This window comes from Echinops telfairi, unplaced genomic scaffold (genome assembly GCF_000313985.2).
Source record: "Echinops telfairi isolate 266 unplaced genomic scaffold, ASM31398v2 ScPeMD7_36;HRSCAF=134, whole genome shotgun sequence".
Lineage (NCBI taxonomy): Eukaryota > Metazoa > Chordata > Mammalia > Afrosoricida > Tenrecidae > Echinops > Echinops telfairi.
The window spans coordinates 401,069-417,520 of NW_022103934.1; the positions used below are offsets into that span (position 1 = coordinate 401,069).

The window sequence follows — 16,452 nt, forward strand, 5'->3', positions numbered from 1 at the left end:
TTGCCTTTCTTGAGGGTGGCCATGACATGCCACCCACACCGGCAGCGGGCAGTCTGTTCAGCCGGCCCTGGATCCCCTTCACAGAGATGACATATAGACTTTTGGCTCCCGAGTTGTCAGCACCGTTGATCACCGCTCCGACCGGAAGACCCAGGGAAATCCGGAACTTTGCACCGGGGGACCCACCACGTCCTCACTTCGACATCTCGAACGCCGGAAAGAGACAGAAAAGGGACTGATACTTATTTAGGGTTATGGCAGAGGAGGCTGGGAGGTAAATGGGTATCTAAGAATAATGAGTACAGGAATGAAGGAAATGTCCTAAAATTGATTGCGGTGGTGATTGCACAACACTTATTAATAGGTTTAAATGACTGGATTGTATGGTATGTGAATTATATGTCAATAAAACTGGTAAACTTTTAAAGAAAACACTTGGGCACTTACTAATGAAGACCAAAGACTGTAGTCTTCGATTATACCTCAACATAAGAAAACAAAAGTCTTCACAATGGGCCAACAAGCACCATGACAAGAAACAGAGACAAGCTGAAAGTTGTCAAGGATTTCATTTTGCTTGGATCCATAATCAATGCCCAGGAAGCGGCGATCAGAAATTAAATGAGGTAGTCAACTGAACGCATCTGTGGCAAAAGCTCTCTGTAAAAGTGTTAAAAAGCAAGATGTCATTTTGAAGACAGAGGTGTGCCTGCCACGAGCCAGAATATAAACCAAACGAACTCATTGCCATCGTCGATTCCAATTTATAGTGACACTATAGGGCAGAGTAGAACTGCCTCTTTGGGTTTCTTAGACTTTAAATCTTTACAGGAGTTGACAGTCCCAAGAGTAGGCAGCCTGTAGGTCTGAACCACAGACCTTGTGATAAGCAGCTCAATGCATAGCCCACTACAGGATCAGGGCTCCTTGACACAAGCTGTGGTCTTTTCCATCACTTCCTATGCAGACAAACTGCCAGAAGGACAAACAAGTCTGTCTTGGTGGGATCACAGCCAGAGTGCTCCTCAGCGGATGGCAACACTGTAACTCATGTCCTTTGGACATGACGAAACCCCACTGTCTTTGAGTTGACGCTGACTCGTACCAACCTTCCATGTGGTTTCCTTACAGAAGCAGGCCTCATCTTTTTCTCAAAGCGCAGTGGGTGGGTTTGAACTGTCAACCTTGCAGACCTTGAGAAAAGGTCTTTACCAGGGCTCCTTTGGTAAAGTAGAGAGTCGGTGAGAAAGAGGAAGACCCTGACGAAGTTGGATTGACCAGTGGATGCAACAATAGACTGCAACCCAGCAATGGTGCGGATGGCACAGAACCGGACACTGTTTCATTCTGTTGTGCATGGGGTTGTTGAGTGTAAATTACCACGGGCAATTTTTGAGAATAAAAGAGCATAATGTTAACCAAAGCTAGGGTAGCTGAAATGATTGAGGAAGCCCTGTTTAAGGGTGGGAGGCCTAATTCAGTGCTTTTTGCAATATTAACAATAGCAACTCCTAATCATAACTATGCTAACCTCTTTATTTCCGTTCATTCCCTCCTCGCAGAAGCCTTGGGATATGCTTTTATGATTCCCATTTTACAGAGCCAAGGATTGAGGTACAGAGGGAAGGTGGGTGTATGAGAGAGAGACCACCCATGCACAGGGCATGGACTAGGTTGGGATCCAATTCCTAGAGTCTCAAATGGGCAGGTCATAACCTAGCACACAGCACACTCGGGTAGGGTGGTGGCCTCAGGGGTCTTTAGAGGCAGTAGAACCCAAAGGGAAAAGGTGCAAAGTCACATGGGAACGTGTGCTGCCCCAGTGGTGGGAAGCCAGCACCAGTTTGAGGGGGGAGGCAGGAATCAGAGGTGGGCGGGGCTGGAGTGAGTTTAGCTCCCAGTGCCACGCTGCCAAATCCCACCTACCATAATACAGGTAGCCAGAGGCATGGCCAGTGAGTGGATGAGGGCAGCTAAGTACTCAGATACCCACACACACACACACACACACCCAAGGCTGCTCTGGCCTGTGGAGGGTCAAGGTCTTCATGCATGTGCTTGGCTGGGGTAGAGTGAGGCAGTTTCTTAGCAGCAACAGCTTCCTTCCTGGCCGGGTCCCTTTCTCACCTGGACACTCTCATAATGCTGTGGCTCCCCACGCACCCAGAAATAGGGAGCGGCAATAGGGGGAAGCAGAGTTGGCCCGGAGCTCTGGTGGCAAAGTAGTTATGCCTTTGGCTGCTTACTGCAAACGCAGCAGTTGGGAACTTCCAGATGTTCCGTGGGAGGAAGATCAGACTTTCCAGTCCCACAAAGCGTTACCATCGCTGGACCCACAGGGGCAGTTCTACCCCACTGCGAGTTGGAAGAAATTGATGGCAGTGAGTTTTTTTGAGTGAGGGTCGGCCCATGGAAACCCAGTTGACACTAACAGACCCTCACAGGTACCCATGCACCTTCAGCCACATGCATACCCAAGAAACAGAGCTCCCCGCGCCCACCACCATCACCACACACCCAGACTGGCCTAGCTCACACCCACACACACACAGGAACCACCCACACTTATACAGCCCTCCCCTTCCTCACCCACACCCCCACCCCAAAATCCACAACGCTCCACCACTATCTTATGGCTCCAACATCCCAGCGACCTGCGTCCTTTCACAGTCCCAGGGCAGAGCCTTGAACACAGTTCCCACAGCCCTTGTAGACTCCTTCCCAGTGGAAGGTGGGAAGGCAAAAAAAGTCAGGGACGGTGTCTGCTACTATGACTGCAGTAGTAAATACTTTATGTGACTGTTCGGCAAAGGTCAATCCAATTGAACCCCAAACCACCCTGGCCGCTTGTTGTTCTTGTTAGGTGCCATGTCCAGTCGGTTCCGACTCCTATGCTCAACGAAACCCTGCCCAGTCCAGCGCCATCCTCACAATGGCTTCTACGCTTGAGCTCACTGTTGCAAGCACTCTGTCCACCCATCTCCTCAAGGGCCCTCCTCTTCCTCACTGTCCCTCTACTTGACCACGCATGAAGCCCAGCAGGCTCTCATAATTATCCATTCCACAGGTGCGGCCATGGAATTCACATCCCTTCCAACTTTGATCACTCATCTCCCCTTTTCCTCGAAGGAAAACTGGAGCCTTGGACAGGCATTGCAGGTCTCCCAAATCCATCTTCCCAGCCTCGGAAACGGAGCATTCACTGCCCTTCCCACTCCTATTGCACGGTACCCAGGTGGGAAATAAGGGATAGCCCCAAGGGAGGGGCGGGACTTGTTGCAAGGCGGGGCCAACGCCCTCCAGCCTTCCTATTGGTGCTCCTCTCGTTGTGGGAGGGACAGCTCGAAATCGGTCTTCAGGATTTGCTGTCGCTCCGGGGTCGGGGCGGTGACTCGGAAGCTCTTCGGGCAAACATGGCGGCGCCCAGCGGCCGGACAGAGCCGGTCGGGAGGCGGCGGCCGGCCGCGTGAGAAGGTAGGTCTCAGGCGGAGGGCCAGCGCGAGCCTCTGGGCCCCGAGGTGGCTCGTTCCGGCTCCTGGAGCGCGGGAGGGCTGGCCCCAGGGACCCAGGTGCAGGGCCAGGGCGCCGTGACCTTTGGGGGTGCGGGACGCGGACATGCGGGAAAGCGCCCCGGCAGCCTCACATTCCTTACCTCCCACTGAGACCCGGAGAGGTTCGGACCCTCACCCGGAGCTCACGTTGCACGTCGTTCGTTCGCAGGTGGGGATTCGAACCCGCGGCTACCGTTTTGCAAAACGCAGGAGGGACGCAGAAGCTTGGCAGCCCGCCGCAGAGCTGCTGTACGTACCCTCAGCCGCGGCGCTCAGATTTGGGGAAGGTTCTTGTAGAGATTCACAGAAGAGCTTACTTTTTCCATCGCTCCTTGCTGGGCCCCTGCCACTTAGCAGGTCGTGCCCTAGGTGCGGTGCTAGAGCCCCAGCAGGAAACCAGACAGACAGAACTCCCCGCTTTCCTGAGCAAGGCAAAAGTAAGCCTACCAGGGGATTTCAGGAATGGAGCACTGCTGACAGTGCTGTAACGTTGGCGGCGGGGTTTTGAGATTGTGGGCAGGTGGGTCACGGAAGGTATCTCATTTGAATAGACGGTCCTGACAGCTAGGTGGGTGGGTCTGGGGAAGTTTCGTTTTAAACCCAGCGGGGAAGGAAGCGCAGGAATCCTAAAAGGTGTAAAACACAGCTTGTTAAAAGAAACAGTGTAGCTGAAAGGGGTAAACCCTTTAGGATTTTAATGTGATAAACCATTAGTGAATTTAGGCAGAGAGCACTGAAATTAGTTTCCAGTTTTAAAAGCTGTCTCGGACCCCAATGGCAAGGAAAACAGACTGAAGGCTGCAGACATCCAGGGGCGAGGGATTGGGTTGGGGAAAGGGGGAAGGTTGGCCTGTGGCTACAAAGAAATGGCCCAGTGTTAGCGAGAGTCACCAGGAACGGGGTGGGGGGAAGAGATTGTGGACTTAAGAGCTGCTACCTAGGTTTGTGACCTATTCAAAAGAGGAGTGGTGGTGCCCCGGCTGAGATGGGGAGGAACAAGTTGCAACAGAGGACCTGGTTTGGAGTCAGTTAAGGTAGGGTGTGAGGCTGGAAGTCTGGGCTGCTGTGGGAAATAAGCAGTTGGGAGCCATCAGTGCATAGAGCATTTCCTACACTTTCAGACACTCAGGAGACCTCGTCTGGGGTTCTTGTGAAAATGCAGCTTCTGATGGAGCAGATGCTCCCTAAACGGAAGCTACTCATCCTGGGTACACATTTTGAGCAGCGAGGGTTTCAAGTCATTGGTGTGCTTTTCAAATCTGGTGCCTGATTTCATCTAGCTATCTGGGCTGTAGCCGAAGAAGCTGTTGGTGAAGGAGTGAGTTATTCCGTGGGCTGCTAGCTTCAAGGTCAGCAGTTCAAAACCACCAGCCACTCTGCAGGAGAAAGGTGCGACAGTTGAAGTCTCAGAAACCCACAGCAGTAGGGTCAACAGTATTGCAATGAATGACAGCGGAAGTGGACATCTCTGATGTCCTCTGGCTTTCCTCTTGCCAAAAGGCAAGAGTCAGACATGCCTCCACGCTCCATCCTTCAATACCTATTTTGATCAGCCACTCTTCCCACGCCACTCTGCATTTTGCCGAGTTTGATAATTCATTGAAACCACCGCCCAGAACTCAGACAGTCATCACAATTAAGGGAAGAAAAGATCGAAGTAGTCAAAGGTTTTATCTTGCTTGGATCTACAGTCATTGCTCGTAGAAGCAGCAGTCAAGGAATCAGAAGACACATGACCTGGGGTAAATGTTACTTTGAGGGCTAAAGCGCCCCTGACCCAAGCCATGGTGTCTTCAGTTGCCTCCTATGCATGTGAAAGCTGGACACAGAATAAGGAAGACCGGAGAAGAATGGATGTGTCCGAGTTATGTGTTGGCAAAGAATATCGAAAGTACCGTGGACTGCCAAAAGAAGAAACAAATCTGTCTTGGAAGAAATACAGCCAGAATGCTTCCTAGAGGCAAAGATGGTGAGACTTCATCTCCCGTCGTTTGGACATGTCAGGAGAGGCCAATCCCTGGAAGAGGAGGAAGGCACATGACAAGCTGGATGGACATAGTGGCTGCAACAATGGGCTCAAAGATAAGAATAACTGTGAGGATGGTGCAGGGCCCGGGCAGTGTTTCATTCTGCTGTACTGAGGTCTCTGCGAGTCAAAGCTGACTTGATGGCACCTAGCATTAGGGAAGCCATAGGCTACCACAAGCCGGGACCGGCAAACGGTAAAGTTCCAGTCACTGGTCTCCTCACTCGGCAGCCAAGTCACGCCCGACCCTCAGTCTCTCGGCCACATGGTCCCTTGGCCTTTGCCTCCACAGGCCAGCAAGCTAGCCCACCTCTGTCCTGTAGTCTTGGCGCTGTTCCTCTGAGTCTGCACAGTCTCTGCTGCATCAGCCTCCGCCGCCTCATAAGGTCCTCAGGCTTTCTCTTTCTGCTGCTACTTCAAGAATGACTCATCCTTATAGGTGTGTGTATGAGAGAGAGAGAGAGAGAGAAAACTGACCAGTCCCCTCTCTTAGTGTCACACATGCATAGTCCCACCCCGTCACTTTGTGGGACTTACAGAAAGTTTGAGCTCCCCCTCCAAACAAACAAACAGAGTGACCCTATAGGACAAGGTAGCACTTGCCCCTGTGGGGATAGAAAGCCTCCTCTTTCTCCAGCAGAGCTGCTGGTGGTTTTGAACTGCTGACCTTGGGCTCGGGGGAGACTTGGGTAGAGAACTAGATGAAAAAATTTCACTTCACCACAATTTTGCTGGCAAGCCGAGTCCAATAACACATCTACAGGACTATGCACCATGACTTATCCTAGGAAGGCAAGTAGGCAGTTTAATATTTAAATACCAATCATGTAATAGACAGATGAATAAGGGACACAAAATGTATGATGATCTCAGTAGAGACAAAAACCATCTGGCGAAATCTAGCACCCTCTCATGACAAACGCCCAACAAACTTGTGTTTAAAGAAAAGGAAAGAAAAAAGAATGGGACTTTTCTTAACTTGAAAAAGGGCATCTATGAAAAACCCACAGTTCACATCACACTTTAAAGACTTTTGAAGGCTTTCTCTCTAAGAGCAGGCAGACGTTAAGGATGTCTCCTCTCCCTTTCCTTTTTGACGTTGTACTGGAGGGGGTAGCTACAGCAGACAGGGAAGAAGAAGAAATCAAAGGCATCCAGATTGGAAAGGAAAAAGTAGACTGTATTTATTGGTAGGTGATGTGATCTTGTATGTAGAAATCCCAAAAGAATACACTAAAAAACATTAGAACTGGTAAATCGTAAATCCTCAGCCAAGCTGCAGGATACACAATCAGCAGATAAAAATGTATCTCTATGCACAGGCAACAAATAATGCAAAAATGAAATTAAGAAAACAATTGGTTACAATACCTTCATAAAAAACAAGACACTTATGAAAAAATTTAACAAAAAATGTGTGAGATTAGTACACTGAATACTACTATCCACTGTTCAAGATTAAAGAATAGACAAGTGGAGAGATCACATCCTATTAGTCATGGATCTGAGGACTTACTGTTAAGATAGTAACACTTTCCCAAATTGATCTATACCAGTGTTCCTCAAAATGTAAATCCTGCCCCCAGTGAGTTCTGGAACAGTCCAGGGGGACTGCAAAAGCAGATAGCCTATACTTTATCCTGGTCGATGGGCTAAAACCCAAGTTTTTCATTGCCAGAGGGAGACCGAGTGATTTTTTCCCCCTGAAAAGAGGACAGTAGGCCAAATCCATTGGAAAACCTATGAACTATACATCCCTTAACACAGTATCAGAATCCCAGCTGGCTTTCTTGTAGAAATTAACAAGCTAATCCTAAAATTCCTATAGAAATGAAAGGGGCCCAGACTAGCTAATACGACCTGAAGAAGAACAAAATTGGAGGACTCACACCTTCCAGTTATAAAACCTCATCAAGATAATGTGGTCTTGGCTTAAGGTTAAACACACAGACCCATGGCATTGAGTCGAGAGGCCAGAAACAAAGCCACACATTTATGGGCAACTGGTTTTCAGTCGGGGCCATAGTAATAAAGGGGGGAAATGAGTCTTTTCAACAAGTGGTGCTGGGATAACTGGATGTCCACATGCAAACAAAAGAATGGAATCCCTTCTTCACACCTCACACACATGGACTTCAATGTAAGAGAGAAAACTAAAAGAAAACAGTAGTAAATCCAGTGGGTTAGGTAATGGTTTCTTAGATACCAACCCAAAAACGTGGCTACAGATGAAAAACAAACTGGAGTTCATTAGAATTTTAAACTGTGCTGCAAGCAGTACCATCAAGGACGTAAAAGGGCAACCCACAGAAGACACTGTTTGCAAATCACTTTTTTTTAACTCACTGCCACCGAGTCCATGCTGACTCATAGTGACCCTGTAGGACAGGGGTCCTCAAACTTTTTAAACGGGGCCAGTTCACTGTCCCTCAGACCCGTTGGAGGGCTGGACTATAGTTAAAAAAAAACTGAACAAATTCCTATGCACACTGCACATATCTTATTTTGAAGTTTAAAAAAATGGGGCAAAAACACCTGACGGGCGGATAAATGTCCTCGGTGGGCCAGGTGTGGCCCGCGGGCCGTAGTTTGAGGTCGCCTGCTATAGGACCAGGAAAGACCACCCCTGTGAGTTTCTGAGACTAATTGTTCATGGGCCTAGAAAAGCCCTGTCTTTCTCCCAGGGAGCTGGCTGGTAGCTTTGAACTGCTGACCATCATAAGAGTCTTGTATCCAGAATGAACAACTCTGACAACTCAATAATAAAAGAATGAAAAACCAAAGGTTTTTTGTTGTTATTTTTTAATTACTTGACAAGGGATCTGAAGAGACTTCTCCAAAGCAGCTCAACAGATGATCAGCCAGCACAGGAAAATTACTCAACATTATCAGAATGGGGAAAATGCCAGGGCAAGCCACAGGGAGGTCCAGCTTCACATCCAAATCCCCCTTGCCTTCAAGTTTCTCCCAACTGCTGGCTACCCTGTGAGACACAGGGTTTTATAAGACTTTACAGTTTTCTCCTGCTGAGTGGCTGGTGGTTTTGAACTGCTGACCTTGTAATTAGCAGCCCACCCAATGGACGCGTAACTCACCTTTCACACCCACTAGGATAGAGCTACAGGAGGAAAATGAGGCTTCTTTGCTCTTGTAAGACTTACAGTCTCAGAAACCCCATGGAGCCCCACTAGTCTGCCCTGGAGGGGTTTTAAAAGTTGGAATTGCGTCAACAGAAGTGCGTTTGAAGATAGTTCGAACTGAAAAAACAGGCAATCACGAAGGTTGGAGAGAGTGGGGGGAAACTGGAACACGGATACTGGAGGGCCTATCATGGGAGGGCCACTGTAGAAAACAGATCCGTGGTCCCGCCGAATAACAACACATGTCCCAGCAGCTCTGCTCACTCGGAGACTGGTGCCCAGCAGCATGAGTCCACATGTAGAGACAAACAGGATGTCTGGCAGTTGATGACGAGAAGTAAGATGCGCTTAAAGTCACTCAAAACTCAGAACACGCAACTGCTATCAAACCCATTCCGGCTCAGCCACCCTACGAACTGGTTTCAAACCGCTGGCCTTGTGGTTAGCAGCCTAATACGTAACCACTGCCACCAGGCCTCACACCACGGGTCAAGGACAAGAAATGTCGTTCTGTACATGCTACAACGTGGATGAACCCTGAAAACATGCAAAGTAAAAAAACAGACAAAAGCACGTGTTATCCAACTGTTCATAGGAAATGCCCCAAAGGGACCTATATAGAAAGGAGAGTAGTGTGGTTTTGTGGCTGGGGAGTCAGAGGAAATGGAGTGACTGCTAACAGGCACAAGGTTTCTTCTTGGTAGTTGCCCAAATCTCTGAACACCCTAAAGCCCACTGAATTGTACACGTTACAGTATATAGATATCGATATATATACACGATATAGTATATAGATAAGTCTTTTTTTAATTAAAAAACAAAATGATCCAGGAGGTAGGGGACCGTGGCAGAGCTAATTCCTTGAGAAAGTGAAAGGTCCAGGCCATCAGAAGCAAGGACCCTTGTTTGTAACACGTCAGCTAAGCCCTGTCTGATGGGTGAGGACACAAGGCCACTGAGACTCACCGTGGGCCTTGTCCAGAGTCCAGTTAGTCTGACCATGGGGGGCTTCTTTCTGAATGAGTGATGATAGCGAGCTGATGATGTTTCTTCTTTTGGCCAGGTAGTCATCTGACCAGCTGCCATGAGCTGGGCCCAAGCCATCCTGCTGGCCCGGAGCCTCTCTCGAGGCTGGGCTGGCGTCCGTGGAGCTGCCCTCAAAGGAGCCCCCATCTCTCAGGTAACAGTCAGGGGAGGAAACCTGGGATTGTTCCCAATCCCTTCAAAACCCACCCTGTGAGGCCAGTTCTGGGGGATCGGAGCTGGCCTGTCTACTCTGAGGTTGCAGGTCCCTAACTTATTTGTAAGAGGTGCTAGTGCCCATTAGAGGGCCCTGGTGGTATGCTGATTACACACTGGGCTGCTAACCATCACGTCAGCTGTTTGAAACTACCTGTGGCTCGGCAGGAGAGAGGTGAGCTCTTCTACTCCCGTAAAGGGTTTAGCGTCTCGGAAACCCACAGGGGCTGTTCTACCGTCCTACAGGGAGGGTCGCTCGGAATTCCCAATGGCCTCGACTCGGTGGCGAGTTTGGTTTGGTTTGAGTACCCATATCGGAACCCTGGTGGTGTAGTGGGCTCCATGTTGTCTGCTAACGTCAAGGCTAGCAGTTTGAACCCGTCAGCTGCTCCGTGGGAGAAAGGTGAGGCTGTTTCTGCTCCGGTACAATGCACAGGCTCAGAAGCTGTAGGGAGCGGTTCTGTTCGCCTCTGTAGGGTTCCTGAGTCCAAAGCAACTCAGTGGCGGTGGGTTTGGGTTTAGTTGGGTGGTGCCCAGATGGGTGAGGAGGTGAGATTTGACAAGAAAAAAAATGTGTGCGATGAGTAGCTTTGCGGGGTGACTGTGGGTGGCTCCCATAAGCACTTCAAAAGATGGGTAGGAAATTGAAGTTCCTTAACTTACCCAGAGTGACTGGAAGATGCAAGCAAATCGTGCCATAGGTAACAATGGGAAGGTGGTATGGCTTTGGCAGCTGTTCCGTGCCAAGCTCGGGGTGGAGCACTTTCCTTGCATGATCTCCTTGGTGGTGCGTCCCCGCCGCTTTGGGCATTCCAGAACGTCCTTCCCAGTTGCTCCACGGACACACTGCCCGGCTTGGGATTTCAGAAAACCAGACCTGTTGTCAGAGGTTGAGTCGATTCCAACTCCTGGTGAACTCAGAGGAGTGCTGTCCCACCGAGCTCCCGACACTGCGACCTCAACGGAAGCAGATCGCCAGGCCTTTTCGCCCCCGAGACGCTGCTGGGTTCAAACGCCATGACCTTTCAATCAGCAGCCACTTGAGGGGAGCACTGAGTCACTGTGCCACCAGAGCACCTCTCTGCCGCATTAACCCAAAACCCAGCACAGGGCCACGGATTCGATTTCGACTCACGGTGACCCAATTAGCCCCAGGTGGGCTCTGAGACTGCAGCCCTTCCGTCTCCACCCCCTCATAGTTTTCGTGATTTAAAATTCACGTGCCCTGTACTCCACAGTTGTATATACATCATCACAATCCGTTCTAGCGCACCCTTCCGTATTCATCATTTGTCCCCCCTTAAGTCCCCTCAGACTCCACTCCTCATCCCTGACAAGGTATTACATCAGTCATTGCCAAGATCCTAACTCTTCATGGGAGTAGAAAGCCTCACCTTTCTCCCACAGAGCAGTTGGTGGTTTCGAACTGCTGTCCTTTCAGTTAGCAGCCCAGCACATAACCCACTATGCCACCAAGGCTCCTCCTGGTTGCCTACCTTCTCACTTTAGATCAATGCCATTTTTTGTTTGAGTTTGTTTTTTAATACCACCTGATCTGGCTCCTACTCTGGACATACTGTCAGGAGAGTCCAGTCCCTGGAGAAAGACATCATGTTTGGTAATGTGGCAGGGTGGCGAAAAAGAGGCAGGCCCTCGGCTAGATGGAGGGGCACAGTGGCTGCAACAGTGGGCTCCGGCACAGGAACGTAGGATGGCCCAGGACCGTGCAGTGTTCTGTTCTGTTGTGCATAGGGTCGCTGTGGGTCTTAGCTGACGCGAGGGCACCTAACAATAGCCGCCTCAAGGGTTAGTTAAGTGCCTGACTGCTAACCACAGGTCAGTGGCTCCAACCCACCAGGTGCTTCCTAGGGAGGAAGATACCTCTGTCTGCATCCACTTTTGCACAGATGCCAGCCGTGGGATCCCCAGGGGGCAGTTCTAGGCGGCCTGGTAGGGTGGCTACAGTTACAGTCGGTTTGGGGGGTTTTGTTTCATTTTCTAAGCTGAGCTGTCGTGGGCAGCAGAGCGGAGGGGTGGAGAACAGAGTCTCCAGTCTCCCCTCTGCAGCTGTTGACACCAGGGGTCCCAGTTGGTCTCTGGGCCTTGGTAGCCATCAAATAGGCGCAGGGAGAGGACTCCCTTGAAAGGCAGTTGTAAACATCAAAATGAGTCTCATGCTAATAAAGGGTCCAACAGTACTTGTAAGGTAGTAAATCCTCAGTAATCTTCACTTATCTAAAGTTCGAGGGGAGATTCACTTTTCATTCCACTTCATCCCATGAGTTTTTGAAGCTCCCTCGTATGAGCTCTTCAGCTGTTTGTAAAGATGCCTCGTGTCGCCATTCTCATTTACTGCGTCTTAAATTAACAGGAGGGTTCTGATCATGCCATCTGCAATAGAGATTGGCTCACTTTGTCTCAAGGGCCAAAAGATCGATATTCTCAGCCCTTGGGCTATACAAGTGGGTTCTCAACCTGTGGGTCGTGACCCCTTTGCGGGTCGAACAACCCTTTCACAGGGGGGTCACCTGATTCATCACAGTAGCAAAGGACAGTGATGAGGTAGCAATGAAAATAATTGTATGATTGGGGGTCACCACCACACGAGGAACTGTTGTAAAAGGTCGCAGCACGAGAGGAAGGTTGAGAACCGCTGGGCTATCTCCTCTGTCGACTGGCTCAGGGCTGCTGCTGAGAACCTAAAGCGTCACAGGCAATGTGGGAATGAACGGGCATGGCTGTGCCACACACGGGGATGTGATCTGTAGGGTCGGCAGTGTGAAACCGCCCACTGCTGTGAGAGGGGGACATGGCTGTCTACTCCCGTAGAGTGACCGTCTCGGAAACCCACAGGGACAGTTCTACCCTGTCCTAGAGGCTCGCGATGAGTCCCCATTAACTCAATGGCAGTGAGTTTGAGGTTTAGTTTAGTTTGGTTGGGGTTTTTTTAGTGTTCCAATAAAATTTTATTTAGAAAAGCTAGCAGCTGGCTGGGGTCAGCCTACTTCTGTCTGACAAGCACTCCCCACTCCGGGGAGCAGGAGCTCTCCCTGGCCAAAACGAGGTGTGATCCTTACCGATGGGGAAACTGAGGCCCAAGCAGTAAAGCAGGAGGTGGCCCTCACCTGGCCGAGAGCCATCAGGCCAAGATTCCTGCTGACTCCAAAACCTGAGTTTTCCTTTTCAATTATTATTTTTTTTAATGTGGACTCGGGAATGCCATTAATTGTCCTGAAGAAGAGTCCATGTTTCAGAAAGTCCTGAGACCACTCAGTTCGTTCTCCTGCCTGGAGGCAAACGGTGCTACTGCTGCTGACTTCCCTCCCAGAGATGGTCTGTCCCTGCGCCCACACAGAGGGACAGGGAGCGAGCACTTGTGCACCCTGCTGGCGCAATGGTTACGTGCTCAGCTGCTAACTGAGAGGGTGGCGGTTCGAACCCAGCGACCGCTCCAGCTGCCATCGAGCCCACTTCCGAGCCTGTGGGATGGCCTGCCTCAGGGTTTGAGGCTGACGTCGTTCCAGCAGCAGATCCCCAGGTCTTTGCTGCCAGGGTCTGGCTGGTGGGCTCAAACTGCCAGCCTCGGGGGGCTGAGCACTATGAGACGGCTTCCATTGGATTCCACACAGCTGCCACAACGTGGCTATTTCTGGGAACCCACTCAACACAGCATTTCACACCTGGCTTGTCCTCCTAAAATAGGGCTCCCCTGAGCTTAGTATCCAGATCCCATAGCAAGATCCTTAGCTGGCACTGAGACTGCAAGTGCTCCTAGTCCAGGTCTGTGGCCATTGTCATCAAGAGCTCCTTGCTGATGGCCATTGCCACTGTACAAGTCACTTGGCACATCGCACTCCAGGCTGTTTGTAAGCAGGACAGTCGTCTTGCTGAATGCAGCCTCCCCCGTGGTTTTCCCAGTGCCCACAGGGAGCGGACGAGTGCCTGTGGCCTCACCACCACGCCAGTACAGCGTGGTGGCCTCCTCACCTTAGGCAAGGCTACTTGATCCTGGCTTTTTAACCCCAGCCCCACACCTCCCTGGGGCTGCCTGGAAGCCCCCAAGGGGCACAGGGAGGTGCCAGATTCCAGCAGCACCCCTCTACCCCTCAGGTCTCCCCTCTGGCCCTGCGGGGCCTCCACGGCAGTGCTGCCACGCACAGCTCGGACCCGTCGCTGGTCCCACGCCCCCCTGAGCCCACCCGGAGGCCCGCCAAGGTCCAGGCGCTCCACGAGGAGCTGTTCGGGCAGGCAGCTGGCGGCGAGCGAGAAAAGGCGAGCTTCGTGAAGGCCGTGCAGGACTTCACGCGGCACAACGTGCACAGGCGGGGCCATGTGGACTTCATCTACCTGGCCCTGCGCAAGATGCGGCAGTACGGCGTGGAGCGGGACCTGGCCGTCTACAACCTGCTGCTCGACATCTTCCCCAAGGAGGTCTTCCGGCCGCGCAACATCATCCAGCGCATCTTCCTGCACTACCCTCGGCAGCAGGAGTGCGGCATCGCAGTCCTGGAGCAGATGGAGAACCACGGTGAGACCCCCAGCGAGCGGGGCCCCCACGCCCCACCCCCCGCAACACCCGCCAGCTACCTCACCACCCACAGCTGACCGCTGTCCTCCTCCCTCCTTGTGGGCCCCCATTGGCTTCTGGTCTCACGGCTTTACCTCGCTGATGACCCTCCCCCTCCCCCATCAATGCTCCCACTCTATCAATCCTCGACTTCCGTTCTCTCTGCCTCTGATTCGGTCACATCCACCTCTCCCGCTTTGCGTCTGCCTGCACAGGGGTGATGCCCAACCAGGAGACGGAGTTCCTGCTGATTCAGATATTTGGACGCAAAAGCTACCCTATGCTCAAGTTCCTGCGCATGCGGCTGTGGTTCTCCCGCTTCAAGAACGTCAACCCCTTCCCCTTGCCCCGGGACCTACCCCAGGACCCCGTGGACCTGGCCACGCTGGGCCTGCGGCACATGGAGCCCGACCTCAGCGCCAGGGTCACCACCTACCAGGTATCGTTGCCCCTGCCCACGCCCAAGCCCCATCATGGCTTGCCTGGGCTTGGCTTCACCTCCTGGAATGCTTGTGGTAGGACAGGTGGGGCTCCCTGCCCGACTCTCAGTGGGTACCAGGCCTTCATTCCTCACCGCAGCTTACTGATCTCTGCTCAGCATGTTCTAGGCCACAGCCTTGCTTCCTGTCCGTGAGCTCTGTGCCCTGCTGCTCCCACTGGCAGGCACACTGTCCTCAGGAAGCTCCCCCTCCAGACTCCAGGCTCCGTTCCCCTGCCCCTTCCTCGGCAACCCGACTGAGGCACTTCGCCCGGTCCTGTTGATGGATCTGCCTCTTTATTCACCACAGGTCTTGCCCACTAGATCAGGGCCCCCCACAGGGTAAACCCCCATGACTGTTTCCACCAGGTCTCCCAAGGTACCTGGCACAAAGCTGACAGCAGCTGTTGGTGGAGTGACGGAAGTCCCCCTTGGCCCCCTGTAGGCCCCCCACCTCCCCCAGGCCAGGCCTCACTGGGCAGACACAGAGAGCCTCAGATAACAGTTTCCCCTGGAGGCTCCAGTGCAGAACCCGACAAACCCTGATGTTATGGGAGGTGAGGCGGGATGGGAGGGCGAGGAGTGCAGACCAGGTGGAGGGAACAGCCTGGGAATCCCTGGAGATAATGAAAGGGCTGTGTGGGGCCAGGGCCTGGGGGAACCAGCGGGCTGGAGACAGGAAGAGGCTGGGGACTCCAGATCAGAGAACTTGGGTAAAACCTGCTACATAGGGAGGCTGAAGAAGAGGAGTGATGGCATCGGAATCATGGTTCTGGCAGGATCTGTCATGTCAAGAGCTCCCCGTGGCTGCTGTGTGGGTGGCAGAGGGATGGAGGGTGACCACAGTGTCCAGGTGAGAGGATCAAGACTTGGCCTGGAGCATGGCAGCAGAATGGAGAGGGTAGGTCCTTGTCAATGCATCCCTTCATTTTTGTAAGCAATGCGTCCACACGTTGTAAACAAGCCAAAGGGTACCAACCTCCCCCAGCCCTAGCCCCACCCCCACCCCCGTCTCCTTCCCCTGGGGGGGCACGGCCAGTACTAACACTGTTACCTTCCAGAGAGCCTACTTTTTGCAGGCAGCTCCACCTTCATCTTTTTACTGAGACACTTGCCCCCTAGCTCACTGGGAAAAGCAAACCCGAGTCCATTCTGAGTCAGCAACCCCACGGGGCAGTACAGACACTGCAGACCTCTGAAGGAGTAGAAGGCCTCCTCTTGCTCCTGTGGAGAAGCTGATGGGCTTGAACCGCTCGCCTCGTGGTCAGCAGCCTGACTCGAAACCCACTCCGCCACCTACCAGGGCTCCTTTGATGAGAAATGCATTATTGAACAGTTGAACCTGTGGTAGACATGTCGCCCTCCTACCCCAGCACCTGCATTGAGAATGAAAACCATCTAATGCTAGCCGGGGACACGGCCCTACGGATCAAGGCAGCCCAGGTAGTAGG

The 16,452-nt window shown here is 52.0% G+C and overlaps 1 protein-coding gene and 1 pseudogene across 4 annotated transcripts in view; one reads left to right on the forward strand and one right to left on the reverse strand.

Moving 5' to 3' along the window:
• Positions 1 to 205, reverse strand: part of LOC101657588 — a 675-nt pseudogene extending 470 nt beyond the window's left edge.
• Positions 206 to 3,404: 3,199 nt separating this feature from the next.
• ECSIT (ECSIT signaling integrator) overlaps positions 3,405 to 16,452 on the forward strand; it is a 17,291-nt gene continuing 4,243 nt past the window's right edge. For 2 of the 4 annotated variants that reach the window (XM_045290352.1, XM_004716785.2), the window contains exons 1-5: positions 3,405 to 3,474; positions 3,721 to 3,800; positions 9,781 to 9,897; positions 14,067 to 14,484; positions 14,739 to 14,962. In XM_045290352.1, coding sequence (XP_045146287.1) covers positions 9,802 to 9,897; positions 14,067 to 14,484; positions 14,739 to 14,962 — 738 coding nt within the window. In that variant the 5' untranslated portion in view covers positions 3,405 to 3,474; positions 3,721 to 3,800; positions 9,781 to 9,801. Of the gene's footprint in view, positions 3,475 to 3,720; positions 3,801 to 3,858; positions 3,978 to 9,780; positions 9,898 to 14,066; positions 14,485 to 14,738; positions 14,963 to 16,452 lie in introns of those variants that run through there. The other 2 variants (XM_045290354.1, XM_045290353.1) reach the window with 2 other exon arrangements.